The sequence below is a fragment of the Mauremys mutica genome, chromosome 6 (assembly GCF_020497125.1).
Source record: "Mauremys mutica isolate MM-2020 ecotype Southern chromosome 6, ASM2049712v1, whole genome shotgun sequence".
NCBI lineage: Eukaryota > Metazoa > Chordata > Testudines > Geoemydidae > Mauremys > Mauremys mutica.
In genome coordinates, this window is record NC_059077.1 from 79,669,537 (window position 1) to 79,696,321 (window position 26,785).

At 40.5% G+C, this 26,785-nt stretch overlaps 1 protein-coding gene across 2 annotated transcripts in view; it reads left to right on the forward strand.

Moving 5' to 3' along the window:
* Positions 1-26,785, forward strand: part of AUH (AU RNA binding methylglutaconyl-CoA hydratase) — a 193,065-nt gene that overhangs the window by 156,855 nt on the left and 9,425 nt on the right. The window contains exons 7-8 of one of the 2 annotated variants that reach the window (XM_045020787.1): positions 3,243-3,377; positions 22,821-22,949. In XM_045020787.1, the coding sequence (XP_044876722.1) occupies positions 3,243-3,370 (128 nt within the window). In that variant the 3' untranslated portion in view covers positions 3,371-3,377; positions 22,821-22,949. Of the gene's footprint in view, positions 1-3,242; positions 3,378-22,820; positions 23,009-26,218; positions 26,270-26,785 lie in introns of those variants that run through there. The other variant, XM_045020788.1, reaches the window with a different exon arrangement.

Sequence of the window (26,785 nt, forward strand, 5' to 3'; positions counted from 1 at the left end):
AATCTTTCACCCTTCCCTTCATAAATATTATGGAGGGTACAGCACGCGGATATAACCATGGGGATGCTGCTTTCCACAAGTCTAGCTTCCCATACAGAGATCGCCAGCGCCCCTTTAAACGGCCAAAAGCACACTCCACAGTCATTCGGCACCGGCTCAGCCTGTAGTTGAACCGGTCCTTGCTCCTGTCAAGCTTCCCTGTATATGGTTTCATGAGCCACGGAATTAACGGGTAAGCAGGGCCTCCAAGGATCACAATGGGCATTTCAACGTCCCCTACTGTGATCTTCCGGTCTGGAAAAAAAGTCCCTGCCTGCAGCTTCCTGAACAGGCCAGTGTTCCGTGCATCATGCACCTTTCCAGGCCAGCCTGTGTTAATGTCAATGAAATGCCCACGGTGATCCACAAGCGCCTGGAGAACCATAGAGAAATACCCCTTCTGATTAACGTACTTGGATGCTAGGTGGAGTGGTGCCAGAATAGGAATATGCGTCCCATCTATCGCCCCTCCACAGTTAGGGAAACCCATTTATGCAAAGCCATCCACAATGTCCTGCACGTTCCCCAGAGTCACGGTTGTTCTTAGCAGGATGCGATTAATGGCCCTGCAAACTTGCATCAACACGATTCCAATGGTCAACTTTCCCACTCCAAACTGGTTCCCGACCGATCGGTAGCTGTCTGGAGTTGCCAGCTTCGAGATTGCAATAGCCACCTGCTTCTCCACCGAAAGTTCTGCAGCCACTGCTCGTCATCTCAGACTTCCATGACGATGTGATCCCACCACTCAGTGCTTGTTTCCCAAGCCCAAAAGCGGTGTTCCACAGTGCTGAGCATTTCCGTGAATGCCAGAAGCAATTTAGTGTCATATGCGTCAGGCGACTCGCTATCATCGTCGGACTCCTCATCACTTTGTATCTTAAGGAATAGCTCAACTGCCAAACGTGATGTGCTGGCGAGACTCGTCAGCATACTCCTCAGCAGTTCGGGCTCCATTTCCCACAGAAATCGCGCTGCACAGAAACCGTTGAGAGAGTCAAGATGGCGCCAAACGTGGATGGAAAAACAGGGATTGATGGGATGTGAAGCGATGCATCACGGGGCATTGGGACAGGAAGCAGAATGACCCACCCCCTCCGCCCCCTTCCCACAACCCACGGCACCAAAATGGGACTAGGTGCTCTGTGGGATAGCTGCCCATAATGCACCACTCCCAACACCGCTGCAAATGCTGCAAATGTGGCCACACTGCAGCGCTGGTAGCTGTCAGTGTGGCCACACTCCAGCCCTTTCCCTACAGCTTTAACTCACAGCGCTGCACACCTGCAAGTGTAGCCAAACCCTAAGAAATGGTTTCGAAATTTAAATTATCTAAACTAAAAGAGGCGGGCAGAGCATTCGGTTAATTTGGATCTTTTTGCTATAGTGGGATAAGCGTATAGCTAATATTGTTATAAAAAGGAAGAGGCCTAATAGCTCATTGTGAATGTTCTAAATTCCTGCTCTGTCCTAGTTCCCTCTCTAGAAAGCCTCTCTCACGTCCCTTATTTAAAGGTTGGAGATGCAGTTACCACAGAGTGAGCAGAACTTCAGCTTTATGCAGGGTTCTGACATCTGCTAACATGGTGAGTCACTTGAAAAGCTCCGATCAAAGCAGGATGATTCCCAACACAAAAGTTTTAGCTTTTTGCCCAGTCTACAGCCATCTTATTTTTTCTCCAATTAATTGGTATTAAGGGAGAGAGATTGTCACTATCCAGCCTCTACTTGTTCAGGCATAGCATACCATGCACATACAACTTGCACTTACAGAAAATGCTGCTTCAGTCTTAGAGGGGGGGGGGAGTACTTACATTTTTGTGATCCCACACACTTAAATAAAACCACATCATTCTCTGGTCCCAATGGTAGGTAAAAGTGGAGGAACAAAACCAGAACAGAATGTTGAAGGAGAGCCACAAATGTCTGCATTCTCAGAAATAGAAAAAAGGTCTCCTGTGTATTTGAACCTACTGCTTTAAGCTGCTTTATCCCTCCAGGGTCTGATAAGGAAGGGCAAGAAGTACGGGGACATTTGTGTGAAATGCATTTTGGTTTTAGAGCTGTCTTGCCAGGAGGAACAACATTACTGTCATGGCCAGCCCCATGAATGAATACACATTGTGTACCATACTGATAGCAGTTAGGATCGTTGTCACAATATGGCTGTGCTTGTTATTCATTTTATTTAATTTTTACTTACACCGTAAGAATTGTTAGTATAAAATTTCACAATTGCAAACTTTTGAAACCCAAATAGATTGAATAATGTGGCAAATGAAATTCTGAATATTCCTGCAACTCCATAAAATACATGAATTTATATTATTCACTATTAGACTTCACTGTTTGTATAGTGGGAGGTAGAATGAGTTTCTGGCTAACACACACGAGTGACAGTTAGGACACCTAGGCTCTATTACATAACTATCAGTATAATAGAAATTATTTACTTAGTATCAAACATGAGCAGTGGCCTTTACAGAGAAATATAAAGAACATCTATCTCTGCCCAAAAGAGTTTATTAGTAGGGCCCTGCAAAGATTGACTTAACTTTAAGCATGAGAGTATTCCCAGGGAAGTCAATGAAACTACTCACTTGCTTAAATTTAAAGTTCACCACATGCATAAGTCTGCAGAATTGGGATGTATGTAGACAGTATATAGGTGAAAAATAATAATGGGATGTAAGAAAAAGGCAAATATATTGGGCAGTGATATTTAATACATATCCAGTGGGGGGGGTTGATTTTTGTTGTTGATTGATAGGAGAGGACTGTGTTTTAAAGTCATCAGGGAACAAGTAGACTCTTTCAACAAGGGTGTGGTAGTTGGAAGTGCACAGAACATTATGTTTTTGCTTTATTTGTGTGAATGTAGTTTATGGTGGCGCCTCAGTCTGCTGCTGCCTGGCCTGAATGCTACACTTGAAACAGCACTCTGTACTGGCTGGGGCAGGCTGAATCCTCAGTTTTCTACTCTGAGAGCAGGTAGAAGTTGTGTTAGCTAAAAAATGCCTTAAAGCTTCAGAGTATGACTTCAGTAGTAGAGAAGGTAAGTAGTCGGTGAGAGAGAATTCTCAGTCAATAAGATTGAATTGCATAGATTATTTTGCTTTTGTTATTTTTTTCAAGTTTAAGTACTTTTTTATTTTTAAAATGGTTACAAAATAGCTGATGTAGTCTTTGCTTTTCTGTGTCAGCATTCCACGTGCCCACAGAGAGCTTTGAGGAAGGAATCAAGGAAAACAAGGTCAAAGAAAGTGTTCCAGACTTACAGGTTTGCATAGAAGAAGCCACAGATGAGAGTGGAAGAGGCAGGGAGGAATAGAGAAAAGGCAAGATCATTTGTGTCTTTGGGCAATTCACTTACCCTCTCTGTGCCACAGTTAACTTATCTCTGAACATCAATTCTACATTCTTCTCATTCACATGCTGCTTAAAAACCCACTTCTGGGAGGAACACAAGAAGTGAGTTATTAATTTTTGTGTAGGAGGGAAACAAGCACATCCCAGTTTCTCATCTTCTGTGTATCTGTCTTTTAGCTTGCAAGCTATCTGGGCCAGTTGTCCATTACTGTTGTTATGAACTGAGTAATGATAATTAGGACTGTCGATTAATTGCAGTTAACTTACACGATTAACTCAAAAAATTAATTGCGATAAAAAAATTAATTGTAATTAATTGCTGTTTTAATCGCAATGTTAAACAATAGAATACCAATTGAAATTTATTAAATATTTTGAATGTTTTTCTACATTTTCATATATATTCTGTTGTCATTGAAATCAAAGTGTATATTTTTTATTACAAATATTTTCACTGTAAAAATGATAAACAAAAGAAGTAGTATTTTTCAATTCACCTCATACAAGCACTGTGGTGCAATCTCTTTGTCGTGAAAGTGCAACTTACAAATAAGAACATAAGAACGGCTATACTGGGTCAGACCAAAGGTCCATCTAGACCAGTATTCTGTCTACTGACAGTGGCCAATGCCAGGTGCCCCAGAGGGAATGAACAGATAAGTAATCATCAAGTGATCCATCCCCTGTAGCCCATTCCCAGCTTCTGGCAAACAAAGGCTAGGGACACCATCCCTGTCCATTCTGGCTACTAGCCATTCATGGATCTATCCTCCATGCTAGATTGTAGATTTTTTTTTGTTACATAACTACACTCAAAAACAAAACAATGTAAACCTTCAGAGCCTCCAAGTCCACTCAGTCCTACTTCTTGTTCAGCCAGTCGCTAAGACAAACAAATCTGTTTACATTTACAGATGATAATGCTGCCCTCTTCTTATTCACAATGTAACCAGAAAGTGAGAACAGGTATTTGCATGGCACTTTTGTAGCTGGCATTGCAAGGTATTTACGAGCCAGATATGCTAAACATTCATATGCCCCTTCATGCTTTGGCCACCATTCCGGGGAACATGCTTCCATGCTGATGATGCTTGTTTAAAAAAATGTGTTAATTAAATTTGTGACTGAACTTCTTGGGGGGGAAATTGTATGTCTCCATTCTGTGTTTTACCCACATTCTGCCATATATTTCATGTTATCGCAATCTCAGATGTAATGACCCAGCACATGATGTTGTTCATTTTAAGAACACTTTTACTGTAGATTTCACAAATCACAAAGAAGATACCAATGTCAGATTTCTAAAGAGAGCTACAGTGCTTGACCCAAGGTTTAAGAATCTGAAATGCCTTCCAAAATCTGACAAGGATGAGGTGTGGAGCATGCTTTCAGAAGTCTTGAAAGAACAACACTCCAATGCAGAAACTACAGAACCCAAACCATCACCAAAAAAAAAAAAAAAATCAACCTTCTGCTGGTGGCATCTAACTCGCGATGATGAAAATGAACATGCGTCAGTCTGCACTGCTTTGGATTGTTATCGAGAAGAACATGTCATCAGCATAGAACCATGTCCCCTAGAATGGTGGTTGAAGCATGAAGGGACATATGAATCTTTAGTGCATCTGGAACGTAAATATCTTATGACACCAGCTACAATAGTGCTATGAGAACACCTGTTCTTACTTTCAGGTGACATTGTAAACAAGAAGCGAGCAGCATTATCTCCTGCAAATGTAAACAAACTTGTTTGTCTGAGTGATTGGCTGAACAAGAAGTAGGCCTGAGTGGACTTGCAGGATCCAAAATTGTATATTTTTTTATTTTTGAATGTAGGGGATTTTTTTACATAATTCTACATTTGTAAGTTCAACTTTCATGATAAAGAGATTGCACTACAGTACTTGTACTAGGAGATTTGAAAAATACTATTTATTTTGTTTTTTTACAGTGCAAATACTTGTAATAAAAAATAAATATAAAGTGAGCACTTTACACTTTGTATTCTGTGTTGTAATTGAAATCAATATATTTGAAAATGTAAACATTCAGAAATATTTAAATAAATGGTATTCTATTATTGTTTAACAGTGCAATTAATCACGATAAAATTTTTAAAGCACTTGACAGCCCTAATGGTAATTACTATTAATATAACCACCAATAAAAAGGTTGATTTATTATTCAATATTACATCAAACATTTTAACACCCTATTTTATGCCCCATTGTCCATGATTTTTATATTGTAGTATTGTTTGAATGACCATAGTGTTGACATGAAATTTAAAGCATGTAATTTATGTATTGAGAGAGAAGCTGAAATCCCAGCAAAAGTAAAATGTCTATTTTATTTAACTATTTTGTATTATATTTTAAACATAGCTTTTATATGTACAAATGTTTAAAAATTGCACATACATAATGAAAAATGAAGAACTATTCATTCCTTGATCCAACCTTATGCAGCCATAAGAGCATCTAAGGCAGGTGGCCTGATGATCACACACAGTTCACAATATAAATTTAGGACTGAGAACCAGATTAGGTCATAAGTATCCAATATATTATATAAAATGGTATTTTAGTGCTAAAGATGTTCCAAAAAGGCAGTATTTTCTGCTTGTGTGCATGAAGTACACTTTTTCCAATTAAATTTACTCTTTTGGTCTTGTATTTTTTTTTTAAAGTTAAAACATTAATTCAGGTTAAGCAGTTGATTAGTGTTCCTTAGTCCTAGTTTATATGTCCTTATCAATATTGACTTCAAGTTCTAAAGAATTACAGCATGCTGATAACCAAAAATTGTCCATCTGAGTGGCCTTTAAGTACAGCTGATGCTAGTCTGAAAGTTTTACTCCTTGTTACACTAATAATGAGAGCTGCTAGCAAAGGTCCATTGCAACCTCAAAAACTGCTTATAAACTGTCATGTACTATATGCTCCATGCAATACAATTTATTTTTGTACAATAGTTTTTATTCATAGAATTACAAAATAGTTTACACCAAAAGTTAAACATCAGCTAAAGAGACAGAAGGCTTCAGGTGAGATTTAGAGGAAAAAGTGGCTTGATATAACTTAAAATTTTGGTATGTCTGAAATGTTGACATATACTGAAACACTGAAGCATAGTATTTGCAAACGTACAGAATTATATGCATCTTTTGTATAAAAAAGGCCAAATCCTTGATCCAGAGTAATGCCTTTAATGCTGCTCCAGCAGCAGATAAGGAATTTAAAATTGCCCCTATCTACATAGGACCTGGGAGGAGGCATGGCAGGAACACACTACACTCCGGTTGTCCATGTTGACTGCTGGGAGCTATTCTGTCCCAAATTTGGACTTGCGGCTGTAGTAACTTGCAGGTCGTCTTAATTAGCTCCTGGCTGCTCCCAGGATCAGAGAAAATAAAAGGTCTCTTACATCTCTGCCCACCCTTTCTGTCTCAATAGCATCAAGTGGAACGCTCATGTACCTAAGGATCCAGCTTATAGCCTATCAATATATTGGCCAAAATTCATATCCAGTCTATCTTCATTGAAGTCAGCTGGGAATGAAGTGACCCACAAAATACATATCTTTATTATTAATACTACGTGGCTCTGGGAAGAAGGATAAAGGAGTTTGAGGTGCAAGTGGTGGTCTCATCCATCCTCCCTGTGGAAGGAAAAGGCCCGGGTAGAGACCGTCAAATTGTGGAAGTCAATGAATGACTATGCAGGTGGTGTCGGAGAGAAGGCTTTGGATTCTTTGACCATGGGATGGTGCTCCAAGAAGGAGGAGTGCTAGGCAGAGATGGGATCCACCTAACAAGGAGAGGGAAGAGCATCTTTGCAAGCAGGCTGGCTAACCTAGTGAAGAGGGCTTTAAACTAGGTTCACCGGGGGGAGGAGACCAAAGCCCTGAGGTAAGTGGAGAAATGGGATACCGGGAGGAAGCATGAGCAGGAGAGTGCAAGAGGGGAGTACTCCTGTCTCATACTGAGAAAGCGGGACGATCAGTGAGTTATCTTAAGTGCCTATACACAAATGCAAGAAGCCTGGGAAACAAGCAGGGAGAACTGGAAGTCCTGGCACCATCAAGGAACTATGATGTGATAGGAATAACAGAGACTTGGTGGGATAACTCACATGACCGGAGTACTGTCATGGATGGATATAAACTGTTCAGGAAGGACAGGCAGGGCAGAAAAGGTGGGGGAGTTGCATTGTATGTAAGAGAGCAGTATGACTGCTCAGAGCTCCAGTATGAAACTGCAGAAAAACTTGAGAGTCTCTGGATTAAGTTTAGAAGTGTGAGCAACAAGGGTGATGTTGTGATGGGAGTCTGCTATAGACCATCAGACCAGGGGGATGAGGTGGATGAAGCTTTCTTCCGGCAACTAATAGAAGTTACTAGATTACAGGCCCTGGTTCTCATGGGAGACTTCAATCACCCTGATATCTGCTGGGAGAGCAATACAGCAGTGCACAAACAATCCAGGAAGTTTTTGGAAAGTGTAGGGAACAATTTCCAGGTGCAAGTGCTGAAGGAACTAACAAGGGGCAGAGCTCTTCTTGACCTGCTGCTCACAAACCAGGAAGAATTAGTAGGGAAAGCAAAAGTGGATGGGAACCTGGGAGGCAGTGACCATGGGATAGTCAAGTTCAGGATCCTGACACAAGGAAGAAAGGAGAGCAGCAGCATACAGACCCTGGACTTCAGAAAAGCAGACTTTGAGTCCCTCAGGGAACTGATGGGCAGGATCCTGTGGGAGAATACCATGAGCGGGAAAGGAGTCCAGGAGATCTGGCTGTATTTTAAAGAATCCTTATTGAGGTTGCAGGAACAAACCATCTCGATGTATAGAAAGAATTGTAAATATGGCAGGCGACCAGCTTGGCTTAACAGTGAAATCCTTGCTGATCTTAAACACAAAAAAGAAGCTTACACAAAGTGGAAGATTGGAAAATGACCAGGGAGGAGTATAAAAATATTGCTCAGGCATGCAAGAGTGAAATCAGGAAGGCCAAATCACACTTGGAGTTGCAGCTAGCAAGAGATGTTAAGAGTAACAAGAAGGGTTTCTACAGGTATGTTAGCAACAAGAAGAAAGTCAAGGAAAGTGTTGGCCCCTTACTGAATGAGAGAGGCAACCTAGTGACAGAGGATGTGGAAAAAGCTAATGTACTCAATGCATTTTTTTGCTTCTGTCTTCATGAACAAGGTCAGCTCCCAGACTACTGCACTGGGCACCGCAGCATGGGGAGGAGGTGACAGGCCCTCTGACTTGAGGGCTGACTTCAGAAAGAAGTGGGTCGGGACTATTTAGAAAAGCTGGACGAGCACAAGTCCATGGGGCCAGATGCGCTGCATCCGAGGGTGCTAAAGGAGTTGGTGGATGTGATTGCAAAGTCATTGGCCATTATCTTTGAAAACTCATGGTGATCGGGGGAGGTCCCAGATCACTGGAAGAAGAATTATGTAGTGCCCATCTTTAAAAAAGGGAAGGAGGAAGATCCGGGGAACTACAGACCAGTCAGCCTCACCTCAGTCCCTGGAAAAATCATGGAGCAAAACCTCAAGGAATCAATTCTGAAGTACTTAGAGGAGAGGAAAGAGATCAGGAACAGTCAGCATGGATTCACCAAGGGCAAGTCATGCCTGACTAACCTAATTGCCTTGTATGGCGAGATAACTGGCTCTGTGGATGAGGGGAAAGCAGTGGACGCTATTCCTTGTCTTTAGCAAAGCTTTTGATACAGGCTCCCACAGTATTCTTGCCAGCAAGTTAAAGAAGTATGGGCTGGATGAATGGACTATAAGGTGGATAGAAAGCTGGCTAGATCGTCGGGCTCAACATGTAGTGATCAATGGCTCCATGTCTAGTTGGCAGCTGGTATCAAGCAGTGCCCCAAGGGTCGGTCCTGGGCCAGTTTTGTTCAATATCTTCATCAATGATCTGGAGGATGGCGTGGACTGCACCCTCAGCAAATTTGCAGATGACACTAAACTGGGAGAAGTAGTAGATATACTGGAGGGTAGGGATAGGATACAGAGGGACCTAGACAAATTAGAGGATTGGGCCAAAATAAATCTGATGAGGTTCAACAAGGACAAATGCAGAGTCCTGCACTTAGGATGAAAGAATCCCATGCACTGCTACAGACTAGGGACTGAATGGCTAGGCAGCAGTTCTGCAGAAAAGGACCTAAGAGTTACAGTCAACGAAAAGCTGGATATGAGTCAACAGAGTGCCTTTTGTGATTGTAACCTTCATGTTGGATTAAATACCCGTGTGGTGTAGAAAACCAGTCTAATCTTGTCTGAGTCAGTCTGTTCTGGATATTGTGTTTGTGCTACAGTGTGGAACATTTTAGCGAGGGCTGATGCCGAGAGAGACATCAGCTCTGAATTCTCTCTCTACTACCATCCCTCATCTTTTTGTTTTGTGTTTGTACAGTGCCTAGCATAATGGAGTCCTGGTCCATGACTAGCAAGCACTAAAGTAATCCTAATTCTTAACAGTAACCCACAAGAACACTCTACATAGAAGGCTAGCTGAGAAAATGTGCTGCAGGTCTTCAGCCTGGAGCACGACAAAGAAGGGGAAAGACACATTTTTAAAAGGTGACTGCTTCTCTCAACTGGTGCTGACCAACACCACATGTGAGCAGACCAGTCCAAGAAGGCAGGACAAGCTTGCTGCCATAAGTTTGCTGACTAAAGCCAGAATTCGTGAGAGGGGTGTGATCAGACTCAAGGGGGCTGCATTCATAACTGTTATTTTCCAAATATCTGTAACTCTTTAGTGTGCTTTCAACAGTAAAGTAATTGTGATTAAGAAATTCCTTTCCTAAATCTGTATTCCATGAGGGCCTGCCATGTTGTCCCTGAAGGATTTAACTAGGAACCAGAGCTCCCACAATGAGGTGAACAGAGGGGGAATGTGTCGAAAGCAACAGGGAGTTCAGGAGGGCTGACTTGTTCCAGAGTCTAAGGTGGCCAGACTGCAGTGTCCCACTGTTCAAGTAAGTTGTCAGACACAGGGTCTGTACTCTAGGGAGTGCTTCACAGACCTAGAGCTAGGAATATTGATGAGTCACTACCCATACCCAGGGGGCTTAGAAGCTTAGGAAGTCAACTCAGAACAAATTGGCGTTCATCTAGAGAGTGGGATGAGGTGCTAGAGCCAGGTTATAATGAGTGAAAAGGTTATAACGTACAAGCAAATTGATCAGTGTTGTGATAGGCATGTGCTCTGTGGGTGCCTATTTGTTTTATATAAACTATCCCCAACGGCAGCTACTCTCCAATCGATCTTTTTAAATATTTAAATATTTATTGAATATTAATTTGCCCCCAATTACCATGCTAGCTTTTTGTGCTAAACTGATATAAATTCACCACTTTTTGATGCCTGGCTTGTGTACTTCCAAATAACCCCTCTCTTGTATCGTGGATCTGGAGTTTAAAGAAAAAATAAAATATATTTTAATGGCACATTAATGTTCTAAGTGTCTTAAGGTGCCCACCCTCCTGTTCTGAATAAGTAGTGACAAGGGCATCTGCATGGCAACCCTACCCCCAGTCTCACCAAGCAGATCCTGACACTTCTCCCTTTCAGAGGGTTCAGAAAGGGAAATGTTAGTTATCTACATACCTCTTGGATTCTATTTTATGAACTAGTCACTGACTTTAACTCTCCATTATTATGTCATAGTAGCAGGTAGGATGAGTAAGAGAGGTCACTTTCCCCTTTGCACCCCAACAGCTGGACAGCAACTGCCTAGAAACAATTGCTTGTTTCAGCTCTTCCTTTTTGATATCCTGTAAGTGGACAACTTTATTTTTTGTAGGTGTTATAAATTGGATAGAAGGTGACATAGACTAAGGAAGACAGTGGAAGAGCAGTACTATTGAGGAAAATCATGTCAATGTTCTGAAGCAATAAACAGTAAGGATAGAGTCTCAGTTTGTGTAAATTGGCTTAGCTCCATTGAAATCAATGGAACTATACTGCTTTGTGCCTGCTGAGGATACAATTAAAAAAATGTTTATATAATTTCAAGTGAGACCTTTTAAATATTTTAATTGGAAAACAGTGAAATCTGTGAAATCCATTTCTTAAAACATGTGTTACCAATGTGAATAATGTAAAATAACAGACTATTTCAGCAGAATGAGTGCAGGACAAAGGAGAGCATTTTAAATGCACCAAATGTACTAAAACCTTATTATAGTATTATACCTCAACAGAATATGTAAGTAAATTTAAAAAAATGCCATGAAGTGGCTTCCTTTGTAGAAATCAAAACAGGCAGTATTCATGCTTTATTTAGTAGATGTTGTTGGTGGCACCTTTATATTAAGTTTGCCGAACATTTACCATTCAACCCCATCCCCCTTTTCATTTTCTTATAACTTTACCAGACTATAACCATTTGTGCTAAAATTTACCATGCTTCTTGTCTGTCTTGGGTTGATATTATAAAAAAAAATTCCATAGAATTGTTGCTGTGGTTTCTGAGAATGAGAAATGTGAAATATATAGGCAGTTTTGCTAATGTTAATTATGAAATTAGTGGGCAGCAGGTTTAAAACAAATAAAAGGAAGTTCTTCACACAGTGCACAGTCAACCTCTGGAACTCCTTGCCTGAGGAGGTTGTGAAGGGTAGGACTATAACAGGGTTTAAAAGAGAACTAGATAAATTCATGGAGGGTAAGTCCATTAATGGCTATTAGCCAGGATGGGTAAGGAATTAGTGTCCCTAGCCTCTGTTTGTCAGAGGGTGGAGATGGATGGCAGGAGAGAGATCACTCGATCATTACCTGTTAGGTTCACTCCCTCTGGGGCACCTGGCATTGGCCACTGTCAGTAGACAGAATACTGGGCTGGATGGACCTTTGGTCTGATCCAATATGGCCATTCTTATGTTCTTAAGATGGTTTGTGGTTAAGACAATTGTCTGACTTGGGAAAACTGGGTTCAATCCCTGGCTATGCCATAAAATTCATATGTGATGCTTGGCAAGTCCCTTTTTTAATTTAAAAATTTAAATTTTTTGAAGGTGGCCATGAATTGTGAGTTTCTGTTACTTTGGTTTATAGTTTGAGACAGGGCCTGATTTTCAGAAGTGTTGAGCATTCACAACTACAGCTAAAGTCAATAGATACTCAGTACCACTCAGGGCTTAAATTCCTCTGGAGCTGTCCGGAGCAGTGCTCCAGTAAATATTTTCAAAGCCTCAAGCTCCCCCCATCCAGCCCAGTAGCTGAAGCCTGGAGCCCCCTCACTGGGCCCAAGAGTTTTTATAGCCTCTTGAGAGGGGAGGGGCAGGGAGGCTCCGGGAATCTATGAGAATTTAAGCCCTGCTACCTCTGAAAACTCAGGCCTGAACTGTGTTAAGTTACACACCCAATTTTGTGTGCTTCACTGATTGTTATATGAAATATGTCATATAAAATACATGCTGTAGCTGTGTATATTTTGTGTTTATATTGACTTCTTGTTTAATTGATAAAGAATTTCAAATATGTCCTGTAATTATTCTTACATATAGATATGCTTACCAAACATGGCAAGTAATGCCACTTTTGGGATACAAATTAAAATATGCATACAAAAATAATGTATAAAATATGTATGCATGGTGGCCTACAGGTTGTATGTACTTGATTGCAGCTGTGAATCTCTGATCAGGTATCCACTACATCTGCAAAATAACAAAGAGCTCTCTTCATGGAAACAAAGAACAGAAGGTCATTCTGGAGTTTTTAGATACAGGAATAAGTGAAATAGAGCAAACAAAATAAAGTTAGGATTTCAAAACAATAGATTAGTTCAAAATATCAGATGTGGTTTCTCAAAATCCAGTTTTCTGATTTACCACAAAGTTTGTAGAATACAACATACCAATTTTGAAGGTATTCAGCTAATTTTTGATTAAGTTAGAGAGACTGGAGGAGTGATGGTGGTCAGAAATGTCCTTCTAATACAAGTCTTGTTTCAGCCTGAACTATTGTGAGTGATGCAGCTAGTCTCTCCATAATAATTATTGGTCTTTAGCAGCATGAGTAGAGTTACTCTATAGTTGAACATGGCCTTTGACTGGCCCTGATGGTCCCTTCTTTGGGATACTGGTCTGGTCTGTTCCCTCCTCATTCATTTGTGCTGATTGTCTTAGCTACAGAACTTCTCCACAGATTTGCTACTGCTCAAGGTGCTTGGCTGCTGAAGCACACAGCTTTAGTCCTAGCTACAGCCTACTGTTTTACTGTTTCCCAGGACTTCTGCTATCAATAGTCACAAAGGTCAGCAAATCCTCCTTCTGTAGCCTCACATGAGTCAGAGAATTTCAGGGGTGGGAGTTTACAGATTAATTTTGGAGGATTGGGAGCAGATGGACTTCTTGGTGGGGAGGGTTGAGAACAGATGGATTTGATGAAACTTGGGGTGGAAGAAAATCATTATCTTTTCTGTATTTTTGTGGGGTTCAGCAAAATGATAAATTTATTTGTATGGCGAGTGTGAGGGAAAGTGATAGATTTCTGTGAGGAGAAGGTCAGGCTGAGGAAGGGAAAATTTTCTGACTAGTTCACAGATAGCTAAGACTTTAGATTACCTGATTTTAAAACAATGCCCCAGTTTTGGGTTGTGGGTTCATCCTCTCAGGTAAATCAAAATGAAATACCTTTCCATCTGTGATAATCTAACTGCATTTTTCTGCATTTTGCTTGTTCTATTTTAAATTATTATGCAAGACTTTCGCATTTCTATTCTCTCTTGGTTTTGTCACTGTCAGTCACCAGTCTGAGACGGAGATAATAGAAGGTATGAAATCAGTTATTTAAAATTCAGGTCAAAATTCTAATACTTAAATAATATTAGGACTAAAGTCACTGTGATTGGAAATCTAGATATGATTATACAAAATAACAGTAGACTGGTCCTCCATTAGGCCTGCTTACTGTTGCTGCCAAGAGCTGATTCTGTTCACAAATATGTGGGCATATCCCTAATAAGGCTAGAAAGCACTTTCACTTATATCTGCACCCAGTTGGGGATTGTGCTTTAGTGTGTGTGTGTGTGTGTGATGGTGGGGGGTGGGGAAGGGGGGCTTCTTTTAAGTTCACTTTATATCATTACAGTACTTCAGAACAATATAAACAATATTTCCACCAAGAGCTATATGTATTGTAAGGCAGGTAGCTTGTGAAATATGCATGGGCACTCTCATTTATTGTATTTAAATATGTTTAAGTACATTTTTTCTCCTCACTCAATTTCTTTGTAAAGTGGTCTTGCATTGTCAATTTCTACATTGTCATGATGAGCTAATTATTATTGTATCACTAGGTCACTACCTGGAGTCAAAAGTATTTAAAACTATATGAATGGTGACTGCTGTAGCTGATGAATCAAATGTTTAATAATGTCAGGCAAACAGATGTGATTGTTTCCCAGCTATAACTTTGAAGACTCATTTACCCCAAAGAAATGTTTACCCCTTCAAATCTGCTATCTCTAAGTACAAGCTTTCAGATTCATTTTCTGTTTTCATGCATTTCACGTGGGCAGATGTCTGCATATAGGGAATCCATTCTTAGTCTTACACCCCCTTAAAAATTGATTGCTTTTATCAGAAACGTCTCATCTTTTTTTTTACAAATTACTCAAAACATTTAATCTGTCTGATATGAAGCCTATGAATATTTAACTTCCAGTGAATTCTAAAAAGTGTATTTACATCTTTACATCTGAGTTTCTCATGTTAATAAGTCATATAAGCTTTTGTGTCATTTTGTAAGCTTTCTCATATTCTTAGGCCAGATATTACTCTCTACTGATTCAATCTGCTAACTTTTTAAAAACACAAATACACACACGAGGGGGAAGATTTGAAGTGTTCTATGATGTTTAAATCAACTCTATGTAGTTGTTACATATATGTGATTAAAACTGTATGTGAAAGTCAAGGTCTGATTTGTAAATTAAACTGCCTGGTCTTTTAGCAAGAGTAGAGTTTGCAATGAAAGACTGCTAGAAAATTTTACAGGATATGTCTACACAGCAATTAAAAACTTGTGGCTGGCCTGTGCCAGCTGATTCGTTCTCATGAGGCTCAGGCTGAGGGCCTTTTTTATCGCAGTGTAGGCATTCGGACTCAGGCTGGAGCCCAGTCTTTGGGACCCTGTGGGGAGAGGGCAAAGGGTCTCAGAGCTTGGGTTCTAGCCCAAGCCCAAATGTATATGCTGCAATTAAACAGCCCCACGAGCCCGAGTCAGCTGGCACATGCCAACCACAGGTGTTTAATTGCAGTGTAGACATACCCATAGAGCAGTGGTGGGCAACTTGCGGCCCGCAGGCCACATGTGGCCCGTCAGGGTAATCTGCTGGCGGGCCACAAGATAATGTTTACATTGACCGTCTGCAGGCACGACTGCCTGCAGCTCCCAGGTGCTGCAGTTTGCCGTTCCCATCCTATGGGAGTTGTGGGAATATATATTGGGCTGCCTGTCCAGAACTGTTGTAAAGAGTATTGTAAAAAGTATACTGCAGCTTAGGTGTCCGGATTCCAACAGTGGGACAGCAGTGCACATGCCCAGAGGGAGAAACATAGGTGCCTAGGAAACTGTTACAACAGAAATTTAGGCACCAAGTTAGTTTAAGTGCCTACAGCAGGGGCAGCAAACTTTTTGGACTGAGGGCCACATCAGGTTTCAGAAATTGTACAGAGGGCCAGTTAGGAGAGGCTGTGCCTCCCCAAACAGGCAGGTGTAGCCCGGCCACCGCCCCGTATCTGACCCTTCCTGCTTCTCGCCCCTGACGGCCCACCCAGACCCCTGCCCCATTCCGCCCCTCCCACCCCCACCCCATGCTCTCTGTCCCCTGACCACTCCTGGAATCTCTGCCCATAACTGCCCCTCGCCGCCTCATCCAACCCTCTTCCCCTTCCTGACTACCCCCTCGGACCTCTGCCCCATCCAACCATCCCTTCTCCCTGTCCCCCAACCACCCCTGGAACCCCTGCCCCTGACTGCCTCCCACCACCTCATCCAACCCCTCCTCTCCTTCCTGACTGCTCCCCCTGGACCTCTGCCCTATCCAACTACCCCTTCTCCATGACCGCCCCTGGAACCCCCGCCCCCATTCAACCCCCCTGTTCCTCTCCCTCTGACCTCCCCAACCCCTATCCACACCCCTGGCCCCTGACCACCCCCCGAACTTCCCTGCCCCCATCCAACCCCGCTGCCTCGCTCCCTGCCCCTTTACCATGCTGTCTGGAGCACTAGTGGCTGGTGGCACGGCTGCACCGGGACAGGCAGCTGCGCTGCCCGGCTAGAGCCAGCCACGCCCCGTGCAGCACAGAGCACCGGGTCAGGCCGGGCTCTGCAGCTGCGCTGCCCCAGGAGCTCGCAGCCCCACTACCCAGAGCATTGCACCAGTGGCACAGTGAGCTGAGGCTGCAGGGGAGAGGCTGGGGGCTAGCCTGCCGGGCCAGGAGCTCAGGGGCTGGGGAGAACGGTTCTGTCGGCCGGATGTGGCCCATGGGCCATAGTTTGCCCACCTCTGGCCTACAGGTTTCAGTGACCTTTGAGCAGGAGGAGTTTTGAATCCCAGTGGGGCCTGTTTCTGGGATCCAGGCTATATAACTTGAGTTGGGTCTTTAGTTTTTCTTTTGTGGGAGAGCTCTGATCCTGTAAAGACTTAAACAGAAGCTTAAGTAATGTGCATAAATCTTTGCAGGATCAAGGCGTAAACTGGTAGTTGTGTAATTGGAAATTTGAACCTAAATATTCTATTGATACATTTTAGATTTTTAATATTTAAATTTGGAGAGCTATCTTGATTGTGAATAGATGGCAGATTTTTTATTTAAATTTATGTGTTTGTATATATAACAAAACAAGCAACATGGTTAAAATGGTATTATATTTCTATCTTATCTATCATTACTTTTATCTATGTAGCTTATTTATGAGTTCAAATATTTGTGTGTTGAGGGAAGATGGAAAATAATTTACAGTAGATGTATGTATTTCACACTAACAGTCTTAATGAGTAGGAGAAAGTCTGTTACTCCCCTTTCCTTTTGTATGGGAACCATGAAGTAGAGATTCCAGACATTTCTTGGCTGACTCAGATAACTGGGAAATCTGTGGCTGATGAACTTTGGCTCACCATTAGTTATTAATAAAATATTATAAATATGTAGGGGGCTTTTTACAAGAAAAATTTAAATGCATCACAATTAAGCCAACCTAATGTAAGTAAAAAAAGTTGGTGTAAATAAGATAACATTATTTTTATGTGGCTTAATGAATGACAGTATGATTGAATTAAATATTGGATTTTTTGTCACCACAGGATTTTTCTCAATATGTTGTGATGGAGCTTTGAACTTTGAGAAACTACTGGTTTTAGATATCTTTTGCCAGAATGATTAATCTATTTCAGTAAGCTAGTTACTTCATCATTATGGATATGCTTTTGGGAACTGTTCATGTAATTCCCTTAATCCAAACCAGTTGTGTACTATATTTTTATATTTTTTAATTGATAAATTACTGACACTAAATATATATCTCTAGAAAATCAAGATTTCGTTGAATAAGGACATTGTTTAATCATTTTCCTACCAGTAGTTAGATGTCTTTTCCGGTGTTGGTTTTCACATCAAATGGAGTGTCATTCGAACCTGATGTTTACAATTGCATTAAATGGCATTACCTCTAGTAAGAATGCATTTATAGTGCAGCTACAGATCAGTTATTTTCTATCAGCACAGTCAGTAAATACCAGAATACTAGTCCATGAAATAATGTGACACTAAATTTGAAAAAATGCAACAATACCTCTTCCATCAAGTAGTGTTCTACTTTTAGATGAAATGACTAGTTTAAGTAGTGCCTTTGAAAATTGGGTGTTACTTCCTTTAGTTCTGATTGCAGTTGGCAGGAACTATATGTTTTATATGTATTATCAAAAAAGAACATCTTTCTACAGTATACTCTTGCTGTTTCCCCTGCAGATTTATGTAACTTATGTACATCTTTGATCGAATTTGACACTTTTTTGAATATATGCCGTGCTTACTGCTGAATATGTGAATGATACACTGAACTGTTGGCTAATGTTCTGTGAATGTTAACCAGAGAACATGCTCGTTTGCTTAACGGCCTTGCAGTGTGGACTGTTTTATTGCTCTTTAATCCTTATTGTGCAAGATACTGGCAAGAGAACATTTTTCATCCATAAGCATTGTTTCATGCTTAAACATATCCATTGTTTGGTCAAAGTTATGAAATATTGTTGCTCAATTAAATTTTGTTTTCAACATTTCCTGGTAGAGGCAGTAACAGAGAAGATAAAACTCTAAAGGAAGAAAAGATAGATAAGTAGGAAAATATATTAAGCACAAGTGAACAAGGAAGGAACAGAAGAGGTGCAGTCAATAGATATAAGAATCCTGACCTTCAGATTTGGACAAAGAGTTTGTCTTTTATCAAAAGCTGGATCTGATGTATTTCAAGATTGTATTTCTGGTACAGGCTGTGGTAAAAAGGTTGACTTCTGAGGAACCTATTCTTCTCTAACAGACATCAGCTCTGTACTGATGCACACTTAGATTGTGCACAAGGATAGACATCAATTAAAGTGTGACAGTTTCTTTGGGTGAAAAATGAAAAGACATATACAGCTGGAATGCAAAAATGTTAGTTAACTTACAAGATGGTGGTAGAACAGCAGTGTATTACCTTTTGAAAGAGCATCTTCCCATTTTTTGGCACAGAGATGAGGTTTGGAGAGACATGCTAACTCATCTTGAGCCTGATCCTGCGTGTATTCAATGTCTGTAACTCCCACTGAAGAGGTAGCCAAGTCTGATGAGATGACTTACTCTGTGTGGGTTGTATTATTTTGGAACATACATACATAAGAAAGTAAGAATGGCCGTACTGGGACAGATCAATGGTCCGTCTAGCCCAGTATCCTGTCTTCTGACAGTGGCCAATGCCAGGTGCTTGAGAGGGAATGAACAGAACAGGTAATCATCAAGTGATCCATCCCCTGTTGCCCATTCCCAGCTTCTGGCAAACAGAGACTAGAGACATTTCAGAGCCAGGTTTTGCATCCCTGCCCATCCTGGCTAATACCCATTGTTGGACCTATTCTCCGTGAACTTATGTAGGTCTTTTTTGAACCCTCTTACAGTCTTACCCTTCACAATATGCTCTGGCAAAGAGTTCCACAGATTGACTGTGCATTGGGTGCAGGTGTACTTCCTTATGTTTGTTTTAAACCTCCTTATTTATTTCGTTGCGTGACCCATGATTCTTGTGTAATCTGAAGGAGTGAATAACACTTCCTTATTTACTTTCTCCACACCAGTTATAATTGTATAGACTTTTATCATATCGTCCCTCAGTCATCTCTTTTCCAAGCTGAAAACTCCCAGTCTTATTAATCTCTCCTCATATGGAAACTGTTCCATAACCCTAATCATTGTTGTTGCCCTTTTCTGCACCTTTTCCAATTCCAATATATCTTGTTTGAGATGAGGCAACCACATCAGCATGCAATATCAAGATGTGGGCATACCATGGATTTATATAGAGGCAATATGATATTTTCTGTTTTATGATCTATCCCTTTCCTAATGATTCCCAACATTCTGTTAGCTTTTTTAACTGACGCTGCACATTGAGTGGATGTATTCAGAGAACTATCCACAATGACTCCAAGATCTATTTCTTGAGTGGCAACAGCTAATTTAGACCCCATCATTTTATATGTATAGAAGAGATTATGTTTTCCAATGTGCATTACTTTCAATTTATCAATGTTGAATTTCATCTGCCATTTTGTTGCCCGGTCACCCAGTTTTGTGAGATCCCTTTGTAACTCTTCGGGGTCTGCTTTGGACTTAACTATCTTGAGTAGTGTTGTATTATCTGCAAAAAGAACAGGAGTACGTGTGGTACCTTAGAGACTAACACATTTATTTGAGCGTAAGCTTTCGTGGGCTACCGCCCACTTCATCAGATGCATAGAATGGAACATATAGTAAGAAGACATGTATACATACAGAGAACATGAAAAGGTGGAAGTTGCCATACCAACTCTAAGAGGCTAATTAATTAAGATGAGCTATTATCAGCAGGAGAAAAAAAAATTGTAGTGATAATCAAGATGGCCCATTCCAGACAGTTGACAAGAAGGTGTGAAGATACTTAACATGGGGAAATAGATTCAATTTGTGTAATAACCCAGCCACTGCCAGTCTCTATTCAGGCTTGGGAGTGGGAGTGGCTGGATCATTACACAAATTGTAATGTAATTACACATTACACATGTTAACTGACGTGATGGTAAAGGCTCAGAAAGCTGCTGGAGCTTTATCTAAACTAGGGTTACCACTGGGATCATTTGATTGAAATTCTCCTGTTAGCAAGTCAATTTTTTTTGAAAAGGGGATGTCAACCACTTTCGCTGCTATTGTAGACATTTTTAAAATGATGTTTATTGCAGCTATAGCCACCCTTTGCTAAACCCCATATCTCAATTTTTGTAACAAACAAGCCATTATTTTTTAATCTGCCGACCACATCTTTGTATTGGGTAATACGCTGAAAACAAGGTATGTTTTTATGAAAATGAACACAGTCGTGCTAAAGCTGGTTGCACTTAATAAAAATAAATGAAAGCTGATTCATAAAAGCTTTTGATTTATTTCCAATTAGCTTATTTTGTCCCAGAGACATATTTAAATACTTTCGAAAACAGCAGTAAAGGAAACAGATTGGCTTTAATTAAATACTGATTTAGTCTGCCATTTTAAAAATTGAAATGACATCCATTTTATATTGGTTGAACACCTGTTAATTCAGTTAGTGCAGACTTGCCTCCCTGGATTTCCCCCATAAGTACCCCATCACTCATACATTTTCTCTCTTGCCCTGTGCTCTCATGTGTTTGTGGAAATAATCCTGGATGGGAAGAAATCTCTATTTAAAATTTGCCTAAATGGCTCAGATACTTGATTCAGACCTGCCATGTCAAAGCAGGAGTCCCAATCCCAGATAGTTTTAGAGCCCATTGTACTAGAACAAAGGTAACTTCTACAACGTTAAAGGACATATCTATTTCTAAGATGTTGTAAGGCTTCCATGTGGAGTTCTGTTCAGAGCCTTACTCAGTGTTGCACTCTCATTCATATTGCACGCTTGTTTGGGGAAATTTGTTATTCTCTGAACAATTAAGCACTCTTCATCCACCCTCTGGAAATTGTTTCTGCTTGTTAATCACGCCAAAGCGGGAATTCGCAGAAGTAATTCTTGAAGTAGAAAGGAAAGCTAACTACCACTAACTAAAGCTCTCTGAGAATATTATTTCTACAGATCCGTGCTTGTCACACTATGTCCTTGTTTCTTTGTAGTCCCGTGCTAGATTTCAAACAGCAGGATGGAAGTGGAAAAGTGTGGGCCATCGATACGGTTGCCACCTCCAAGACACAGACAAAACGGCCACTGGCTACAGCCCTACCAATGGCCACTCCATCACCACCAACAAAAAGGGTCCCAGTGCTGACTATAGCTAATTATTAATAAAATGTTTTAGAGACTCATTTAAAAACCAAACCAAACCAGTAACACAATATATTATGTTATTTTATCACTTTTCTTACCTTATCCTAACATGGTACTGCAGTCCAGGCTACCAGGGTTGTCAATTGTAGAGCACGCTAATGTGTGCCAAGTGAGAAACATTAAAAAAGGTTTATTAATCTTTTCACCAGCAAGGCAGTACAAAACCCAACCAGGTGGCAACACTAGATGTAGTCTTTTTATAGATGTTGCCTACTGTGCTTGAGTCTGTGGGTAGAATCAATGTTTGGCCACAGTGGATGCAGTATGGAGTCTTGTGGCATGTTACCTAGAGTATAGATCTGCAGAAGTGGTCATATTGTGGTTATGGATGCCATTAAATACACAGATTAAATAGGAAAAATGCTTGGAGAAAACCAGTTACTAGTAAGTAGCTGTCCTTTTAGGTTATGGTTTATTATGAATAAATGGGCTTCTGATTAATGGAAACTGTATTTATATTAACTGTTATCAGTAAATAGGAAACTTCTTTCTAAGAAGCTAAAAAGTTGATTTTATATGGTTAAAGTTTCAAAAGTGCCTAAGCGACTTAGGAGCCTAAGCCCCATTTTCAAAAGTGATTCAGGCACTTAGCAAAATCTTACTATATTCATATATATCATAGTATAGTAAAATTGTGTGTGTAAACACAAAAGAAACTGTTATGTATTTAAACATGGCAATATTTAAATCAGGCAATTTAAAGCAGAGCATCTAGTGTTTAGACTAAACTGCCATAAAACTTATGCTTGCATTTTCTGTTTTCTACAAATTACAGGTGGGACACAGAGGTTACCTCGTACGATTGGTGTATCTCTAGCAAAAGAACTCATCTTCTCTGCACGTATTGTAGATGGTGAAGAAGCAAAATCAATAGGATTGATCAGTCATGTAGTGGAACAGAATGAATCAGGGGATGCTGCCTACAGAAGAGCTTTAGCCCTAGCACAAGAATTTTTACCTCAGGTACAACATAATGGAGTCATATTTAGATTTTGTTTTGGAGTGGGTTAGTTCACTGTAGTATAGTATAATGGTTAAATAGTAAATATTCAAAGGAACCAGGTAAACCAAGAAGAAAATTACCATTATCTTGATTTATTGTCTGCACTGTTAAGGTTTGTGTTCCTATTTACTTTCTAATTAACATTGTAGATTATTTTTTTACCAAAGTAAAAAATTCTAGAGACTACAATATTACTATTGAAATAACACTGAGCACTTTGGGAAACAGTTAAGGATAGGAGAAAGACAAAAAGGTCAAGTGAAAATAGAGACCTATCCTCTTCCTTATTATTCTAGACATATAAAGTTTTCTCTTAATCCTTTGGTTCAGGGAGCATGGATTTCTCAGTATGATTTGCCATAGTAAAATGTACAGATTCTCTGCATGTACAAAATCCATTAAGCGAACACTATGACTGTTTAAATCCTCATTCTTTTTCATAATTACATTTGTTACTAACATCCCCTTGGAAACTTAACAGTGAAATTTATTTCCAAAATTAATGTCTTTTTCCATTTATGCAACATATTGTTTTTACTGGAAGGTTCATTTGTTTGCTTTCTGGACTACATACACCAGCACAGTGATGTCGTCATTCTCATGCACTGCTTTAGGTTACGTGCCCTATTTTCCTTTCACTTGATGTAACCGTGGCAGAGAGACCTGAAGTATGACTACTTTCAGACAGCCATACTCCAAATATTCAGCATTAGAGAACTGCAACATTCTCAACATTTTCATGGCAATCAGTCAGGGAGCATGGTGGGGGAACTTTTCTGTACAGTGGAGAATTAATCCACAGGGCCTGTGCCCAGGGGCCCTGGCCAATTTGGGGGCCCCCACAGGAGCACCGGAACCAGTGTAGAACTGGGGGGCCATTGGCACTGGAACTGTAGCCCCACCCCCTGCTCCTGTTCTTCCCCCTGGGGATCCACCCCCTGCTCCACCTCTTCCCCCAAGGCCCAAACCCTGCCAAGCCAGAAGCTGGAGCTGGGCCATGGTAAGAGCTGCCCAAGGAGCCAAGGACACTGAGGGGAGCCCCAGACCCTCCACCTGCCCTAGGCGAGTCTTATCAGCTCCCCCACCACAAAGTGAAACCCCTGCCACCACCACTCAGCACCTGCCCGAGGCTACTATGCCCATGTTAAAAAATGAGTGGGCATGGCCTTCCTGGATCCCTCCGCTTTCGGCGCCCCTGGGCCTCGGAGGTGTGGGGGGCCCAAATGTTCTTTGTGCCCAGGGCCTCAATAACTCTTAATCCATCTCTGTTTATGTAGCTGACCATTCTGTCTCTCTCACAAGAAAGTGCACACATATCAGTGTTTCTGCTTGCAGCTCATCCAATAGTTGTTTTCTTCTGTACCATCAACCAAAACACCAATTTGTCATCCTCCCTCATTGTAGCATGCAAACATGAGGAAGCTAGACCAGTTTCCATCCCCAAAACACCAGAACTCTAGGGAAAAAGCTGCAAGAGCCTTGGTGGTGATTGATTGTGACATGCCCCCTTTCTGTCATAGACATGAGTCTTCAACAAAGTCCCTTCCCTCCTCCCCACCCCAGTATCCATGAGAAAACTGATCATGGCCTAATCTGTATCTTTCTTCTTCCTCCCACCAATCCACAAAAGATGCCACTTCTCTCCCTTGAGCTCAGTTGTCTGAGATTCTAGATGTTTAATTTTTTTAAATGAAAATATATATAATCATAAACATATGTATTTTAAGTGAACAACAATGACTCCACTGGATCTCCCAAGTGTATCTTGTTTTTCTATATCTATCTTGCAGACCATAACTTCTTTGTGTTAGGAACTGTTTTGATATTTATTTGATACCTCATTGTCAGCACTTAACAAATTTAATAATCTTTTGATGTGTTTCATGGCCCTTGAGAAATGATCAGTCCTTGAGCACTGTAGGTTGATACTGAGCTCACAACAGAAATGGAATATCTTCAGGGGAACATTTCAGGAGACTTTGCACACTGGCACTAGAGAAGATTTTTGGGAGAATCATCACTGTGTCCAGAATATGATTGAGTTTTGGGGGAGCTGTTGATAAATCCTCTTCCCTGTTTAAGGCTCTGCAGGAAGATTAATCCCATCCAGATCCTGGTCTATATTGAGTGTCATTTAAAATAAAATCCTCATTTACTTCACCACTTTATTTGGCTTTCCACAGTAACTTCAGAAATCCCTCTCTTAGGGTGGAAAATACTGCAAATTACACAGTAAAATTCATTCAAAAGTTGAAAAGAACTATTGATTTTTGTTTTTAAAACCCTATTATCAAACATATGAAAAAAAACTTACATTTTAAAGGAAAGAGGGCCTGGATTATGATTTGTAGCCACAGATTCACACTGGAGACAGTGCAGAGGTTAACTGCTCTAATAGGAGCTCTGACGGCATTGTGCCTCATTCAGGTACAATTCTATATAACCATTAAAGAGGATGCATTAGCCTTTCCCCTCTGCATCCTACCAGCTCTTTTGGCCAATACATGTTGTTTGTAGAAGCTAGTGCCTGTGGTGGCTCTAGCTATGCAAAGTGCTTGCACCCCCTGATGCAAGGATTCCTATCATTCCTGGCCCTTCTGTGGGAGACTGAGCTTCTTGCATTGTCTCCCTCCCTCCCCCCCTCCCTCTCTTGCACGGTTTGACAAAGGTCAACCATCTGACTGCTGGCTTGGTTTTGCAGCTCATGCTTATTAGTTTTGAGGCTAGCATTGATTTATTCTCTTTTTGTTTAGGTGCTTCCATGTCTTTTTATTATACGCTCATTAGAACATAATATAGTAGATCACATAGAGTCCTATAGTACCATCATTATTTGGTTACTTTGAACCTAATTTCCAAAGGTGTTGAGCACCCACAACTCAAGTTGAAGTCCATTGGAGCTGCTGGCGTTCAGCACCTCTACAATTTAGGCTTTTTATGTTGTTTTGGTACCATGTCGTTTTTGAAAATTATATGCTGCTTTTAGTTTTTTTAGTTCTAGAAACATATATTTGGAAGAAAATGTGTATCATGGTCATATTACTTATTAAAAAGAACAGACAAAGCCTACAGAGTGCTAATATGATAGCATTCATATGTAGACACTTTGAACCGCAGTTTTGCTGTATCTGCTGACATGTAGATCTATCTGATTTATTTTTTAATTTTAGGGACCTCTAGCAATAAGAGTTGCAAAATTGGCCATCAATCAAGGGATGGAGGTAAGGATATATATTTTTTGGTAACAGTGAGTGGAAGCCTGGAGGGCGGGGAACAGTTCCTAAAATAGAGGATTAAAAATTAATGTTTTTTCTAGACTTGTTTTAAATTTCAAACCATATAGTCTTTCAAAACCTAGTTAGTTGAATCTAGTCTAAAGTAAAGCAAAGCAATGGTTCTTATTTTTGTGACTTCATATTGATTTCATCCTGCTCCTGAAGATATGGTTGATGCTGACTGGACACTACAGAACCAAAACTTGCTATAACTTGATACAATGTGCATGAGTTATTAATGTTAGAAAGTAAACATACAATTTGTTTAATAGTAGTTCATGCCAAAGGGTGGGGAAAAAAGCTTTCCTAAATTCATGTGCAGCATGCTGTAAAAACTATGGTTGTTTTAAAACCAAATGATATGTAAATCAATCCCATCATCAACAGGTTAAAGATTTGCCAGTAAAACTGAACGCCAAAAAGGACATTGCTGCTTATAATAATTTAGTATAGAATAGAATA